The sequence below is a fragment of the Thamnophis sirtalis genome, unplaced genomic scaffold (genome assembly GCF_051295495.1).
Source record: "Thamnophis sirtalis isolate CommonGarterSnake01/CBP01778 unplaced genomic scaffold, rThaSir2_p1.2 scaffold_13, whole genome shotgun sequence".
NCBI classification, from domain to species: Eukaryota; Metazoa; Chordata; class Lepidosauria; order Squamata; family Natricidae; genus Thamnophis; species Thamnophis sirtalis.
The window spans coordinates 17,595,320-17,601,267 of NW_028261393.1; the positions used below are offsets into that span (position 1 = coordinate 17,595,320).

At 47.8% G+C, this 5,948-nt stretch overlaps 1 protein-coding gene across 1 annotated transcript; it reads right to left on the bottom strand.

Moving 5' to 3' along the window:
* Nucleotides 1-1,642: 1,642 nt before the first annotated feature.
* GPR3 (G protein-coupled receptor 3) lies at nucleotides 1,643-5,022 on the bottom strand. The gene is made up of 2 exons (XM_014065619.2): nucleotides 4,795-5,022; nucleotides 1,643-3,540 (listed from the first exon to the last, which is right to left on the bottom strand). The coding sequence occupies exon 2, from the start codon at nucleotides 3,522-3,524 to the stop codon at nucleotides 2,535-2,537; it is 990 nt and encodes a 329-aa protein (XP_013921094.1). The 5' UTR covers nucleotides 3,525-3,540; nucleotides 4,795-5,022; the 3' UTR covers nucleotides 1,643-2,534.
* Nucleotides 5,023-5,948: the final 926 nt, after the last annotated feature.

The following is a 5,948-nucleotide window of genomic DNA, read 5'->3' on the forward strand; positions in this document are numbered from 1 at the left end:
GGTAACAGTGACTTTCATGCAGTGGACAGAAAACTGACACAGCTTTAAGTATCACAAAATTATCTTTATTTCTTTTTTCCCCCTCTTACAATTGTAAACAAAGGAATACAGTGCTCTCACAGAACATCTTTTGAGTTTCCCTGCAAGACTAATTTTTTTCCCTCCTGTTCAGTCATGTCTGATTCTCAGAGACTGCCTGCACAAAATCCCTGCAGTTTTTTCTTGGCAAGTTTTTATTTTTTTCAGAAGTGGCTTGCCATTGCCTCCTTCCTAGGGCTGAGAGAAAGTGACCGTCCCAAGGTCACCCAGCTGGCTTTGTGCCTAAGGCAGGACTAGAACTCGCAGTCTCCCGGTTTCTAGCCTGGTGCCCTTCACTGCTGCACCAAACTGGCTCAAAACAATAACATAAATCCTATTTCCAAAGTGCCTGTTACATTCATTTCCTTTCAAGGAGCTGTGCAAAATGTAAAAGGAGAGACAGAAAAGAATGCCCTTTGCATGTTTAGTGCTAAAGCTCCCCCCCCCACCCAGCTATAATCCTTTGGTCAAGCCAGGTGGATGATGGGTGCTGAAGTCAAAAACATGTCAAAGGCATTAGACAGAAACTAGATTAAATGAGACCCTGACTTTTCAGTGTCAATAAACATGGTATGGAATACTTCCCATCCCAGTGTTATCTCCCCACCCCACCCCACCCTAGTGCAATTGTTTCAGCCATTTTAGCCTTGGTCCCAATGATATTGGGCTAGAAACTACAAACACCCAGTTTTGTCCCAGCCTGACAGCTAGGAAAATGAAAACCATAGTCCATAGGTCTTCAAACTTGGCAACTTTAAGAATTCTGGGAGATGAAGTCCACAAGTCTTAAAGTTGCCAAGTTTGGAGAGCCTTGCCATAGTCCAATAGGGTCTAAAATTGGGGCAAGGTACATATTTAGGCTTGTAACCTTGATATGGGTTATTCAGAAATAGTGTCTTTGAAAGCCTTTAGTATTGTGTTATAGGTAATCCTCGACTTACAACTCCCCAACTTGAACCCAAGCGGTCCTGTTGCTAAGCAAGACAATTAAGATGAGTTTTGCTCCATTTTATGACCTTTCTTGCCAGAGTTACTAAGTGGGAATTGCTGCAGTTAAGTTAGTAAAATGGTCATTTCATGACGGTTCCCCAATAACAAGAGTTGGAAGGGACCCTAGAAGTCTTCTAGTCCAGGGGTCAGCAACCTACAGCTCTGGAGCCGCATGTGGCTCTTTCATCGCTCTGCTGCTGCTCCCTGTCGCAAGTCAGCACCACAATTTTGAGAGGAGCTTCCAGTTGGCGGGGGGAAGTAGGGCACACTAGGAGGAGACTCTATGGCAAGGGGCAGGTTTTCCGGTCAGCTCCACAATTGATAGGGCTTTTGGTTAGGACAGGTAGAGGAAAAAGGATGCCGTACTAGGAGGAGACTCTATGGTGGGGGAACTGGATTTCCAGTTGGCTCCAGAATTGAATGGGTGGGGGGCTTCCTGTTAGGACCTTTGTGGCTCTTTGAGTATTTAAGGTTGCTGGCTCCTGTTCTAGTCCAATTTCCTGCTCAAGCAGGATCTTTGCTTGTCAGGAGGTCACAAAAAGGGATCACAGATCACATGACTCCAGGACACTGCAGATGTCATAAATACATTGCCGGATGCCAAGTGCCTGGATTCTGATCATGCGACCCCAGAGATGTTTGCATGTGGTCATAAATCAGTACTGTTTTTTTCCAGTATCCATTATAACTTCGAATGGTCACTAAACAAATGGTTGTAAGTCGAGGACCACCTGCATGCTGGACATTCACATTGCTTCAGATCTCAATATTATACAATCTTTTTTTATTAATACTGCCCTTATTCTCCTCTTGCCCTCCACCCCGCCTCCCACCCCAATGGCACACTTCTTCTTCTTCTTCTTAGGGTTGCAGAGATTAGAATAAACACCAGGGGGCAGCCAAATACAGATATGTGGGGGTTGGGAATCTATTTTGTTTTTGAAACCTGGGGTAGCTCTGAGTTATTTGATCGAAGGAGAGACAGAAGGGAGGTGCAATGGCATTTGTTTAAAATGTAGAAAAATAGTTTTTCTAGAGCTCTGAGGTAATTAAGGCTATAAAAACTCCAAAGAAAGGTTTTGAGGCTTGCTTCTTGCCGTTTTTTTCCTTTTCTTAAGAAAATAATGCACTCTCAATATTTCAGACAAAAGATTTGCATCAGACCCGACATGTCACCGATACACCCACGCATGCACACACACACAAAAGCAGAAACATGGATTCCCCCTTCTTTCCCCCCTCCCCTGTCTTTTTTTTTAAAAAGGCATGGTTAAAAAAATAAATGAGATTTGTCCTTCCCCCCCCCCCTTTCCTGAAGTCAAAATAAATAAAAATATAGGACATCCAGGTCACTTACATTGGCAAAGGGGAAGGGGAAGGACATTAGAAAGAAAGGCTTTGCACATTGGAGTGGCAAGAGATTGGGGAGAAGGCTGCTGGAGCAGAGAGAGAGAGAGAAAGAGGACTCAGACGTCACTGGGCGATCTGGACTGGAAAGGCATAGAGGAGGAGATACAGCTGCAGCATATTGCCCATAAGACTTTCTGGATTTCCTGGTTCCGGAAGGCATAAATCACCGGGTTGATCATGGAGTTGTAAGTGGCCGGGAGCACAGTCATATAGGTGTAGAGGGCAGGGTAGGTGTAATCTCCCAGGAGACAGTAAACAGCAAAGGGTAACCAGCATGAAGCAAAGGTCCCCAGGATGAGAGTCAATGTGGAGATGCCTTTCCGGGTAGTGACGTAGTGCGACGTCGCCAAGAAGTGTCTCTGCAGGGCGATCTGCTGGGCATGCCGACACACAATCTTGCAGATCTGCACGTAGAGCTGCAACATGACCGCAAAGACCATGAAGAAGGAAATGGACAGGATGACGAGGTGGTCCTTGTTCAACGGCTTGATGATGCTGCAGGCGGTGTTGTCCTTCAAGCAGTTCCAGCCCATGACGGGCAACAGGCCAACGCTGATGGAGACCCCCCACGTGAGGATGAGGATGACGAAGGTCCGAGTGACTGTCCTCTCTGAGTAGTAGGTCAACGCGTTGTAGAGAGACAAGTAGCGGTCTATGGTGATGGCCAGGAGGCTGCCCACGCTGGCGGTGAAGGAGGTCACCAGAAGGCCCATGGTGAGGAGGTTAACCATCTCGGACTGGACGCAATAAACAAAGGCAAAGTGAAAGATCAGGCCCAAGCCAGCCAGGAGATCAGCCGTGGCTAAGCTTCCAATCAGCAGGAACATCGGAGTCCGAAAAGCTGGAGTGTAAAAGATGATGGCCACCACAATGGCGTTCTCACAGGAGATGATCGTCCCAGAAACGCACAGGACGACATCCCAAGGATTTAAGGGAAGAGCAGCAGGCGTCTCTGAGAAGTAGAAGGATTTGCTGGTGCTGCCATTAGTTGGCACAAACCAGCCTGGCTGGATCTTGGTGGTGTTGGTGGGCAGTTCCTCTTTCATGCTCTCTACCTGTGATCTGAAACAGCAGATGAAAAAGCCAACTCAGTTGCAACTCAGGTTTGGAATGAAGCAGCAAGTATTTGTAAGTATTGGAGCGTGTTTTCATATCTATGTTTGTGTGCATTTGGAAGGGACAGATGAATTGATACATGTTTTCTAAGGTTGGGACTCAAGACGGAGGCAAACCAGCTACCTTTAGTTTCCTAAAACCACCACTACCTTTTGTAGGTATAGTTTACCTGTGATTGTTGAGTCCTTGTGATCAATGCCTTCTAAATGGGATATTTCTGGCTTGGGCCTGTCCTTGTTTGCCACCTGCCCTGTCTTCCCCCACCCCCCCACCCCGTTCTTCAAACAAGCCCGTCAAGATAAAAGAGGACAAGCCAATGTTGTCTCTTGTCAACGTAGGTTGCTCCAGATGACATCATGTATATTTTTTCTGTTCCTGCACAGGTCTCCCTGCCCGTATCCCTTTCTCTTTTGCTTGCTCTAACCTAACCTAGCTCTTTCCTTAATAGTGGCATTCAGAAATGTTTCTAGGGAAGGGATGGCTCTGAATACTGTGCAACAAAATAGATTGTGCAGCTTCTCTCTGCCTTTCTGCTAACAAGCTGGTAAACACGAAAAGTCAAGGGAACAAGCTGAGCGGTGTTTATGTCCTCCTCCTTTGTAAAAACAAAACAAAACACCAATCCTTTTTATTCTGCCTATGTCTGTTAAATCGTCAAGCTAAGGAAGGCAATAATATCTTTAACAAACTTTGGATAGCCTTCTGTCTTCTACATGTATGGAGTACTATTTCACAGCCAGCATGGCAAAGCAACCGTGCTGGCTGGGAATTAGGAAGCCTGTAGTAGTCTAGGCTCATCTGGAAGGCATCGAATTAGGAAGCCCTTCCTTCAAGAGTTCAAGTCCAGCTAATTTCCTGAGAAAAATACCTGGCGATCCGTTTGTTGGTGAACACTTAGGATTTGTAGATGTCGATCCGTGTCCTGAAAAACGGCTGCTGCACCATCCGGATCTGTTTCCAATTCTGATGTGTAACGGTGCGACTTTTAAGTGAAGCCTATTGAGACTCGCAACCCACTTAACAAGTTTAGAGTCGGACTGCGGAAAATGTCCTTAAAAAACAAGTGTCTGGAGTCTAGACTAGCCTGTGATTTTGCCTTTGAAAACGTGTTAAACCACCCTAGATGGCTCGCTCAGACCTGGATCCCTTGCAGAGAAGGTTCTTTTGGGCTGTCAAATTAAGGAAGGGGTCCGCACTCACCTTGGAAGAGGGTCCCACTGCACATTCAGCGAGAAAAAAGCCTCGGTTGGGGAGGGGGAGGCGGACAGCAGCGGGGTCGATCCGGGCGTCCGATTGGGTGGCTGCTGGTCGAAGGAATCCGCCTCTCCCAATGCAGATGCGGCCGGAGCTTAGCAGGTGGGGTTGCGAGGATGGAAGAACCCCTGTCCAGCTGCAGCGACGGCTTTCAGACTGGCCGGGAACTGGTGTGGGGGGGGGGATGCCCGGTGTTATAGTGAACAAGCCCCCTTTTCGAGGGTGACTCATACTTAAGGGCTCTGGCCGGGCGACTCCTCCCACCGCTCGGGTGACGTCAATGGCGGCGGGAGCCAATCCAGTGTCGAAGGAGGACAAGCGCGCGCTAGAGCGCCGGGCGGCATAGTAATCCGGCTCGGGCTGGAGAATTCCATTCATAAAAGCGAGGAGGGCGCGGGGGAGGGGGGGCGGGGAGGAGGAGAGGAGCGGCGCCGCTGAGGCGTTTGTCGTGTAGGCGTTTTGGGGAGAGCTTCCTCCTCGCCCCTTTTTGCGTCTCGTTCAAAGGGCTTTGCGGGGCGTTATGACCGGAAACGGGGGACGAAGAATCCCCCCTCCCAAGAATCCCTTAAGGCCTTCGTGGCTCAGAGGCGGAGGCTGCCCCAATGACGGGTTCCCTCATCACAGGACTCCATACTGTGGCTAGTGGGTTAGGGGCTCAGCATGATGGAGGTCTATCAACCCTGGCTTGTCACGATGTGTCATTCCAGTCAGTGGTGATTTATTCCATGACGCAGAGTGTTTAAAACTCTCGGTTTAACCTTCTCCACATAAACCAGCCTTTGATTTATTTATTTATTTATTTATTTTTTCAAACAGGTACGAGATAACAGGTATAAGTGTCAACATGGAGATGAACAAAGGAAATGAGTACAAATAAATGGGGACAGTAGGACAGGGACGGAAGGCACGCTGGTGCGCTTCTGCACACCCCCTTTATGGATCTCTTAGGAAAGGGGTGAGGTCCATAGTAGACAGCTTAAACTTGAAGCTGTGGTGGTTTGAGGATGGACACTAATCAAGAAGAGAAGCAACCTAGAATCAAGGAGACGTTTCCTGACAGTGGGAACAATTGATCAGTGAAATGACTTGCCTCCAGAAGT

What these genes read in the sequence shown, in the direction of transcription:
- GPR3 (XM_014065619.2), bottom strand. Translation starts at nt 3,524, where the DNA reads ATGAAAGAGGAACTGCCCACCAACACCACCAAGATCCAGCCAGGCTGG.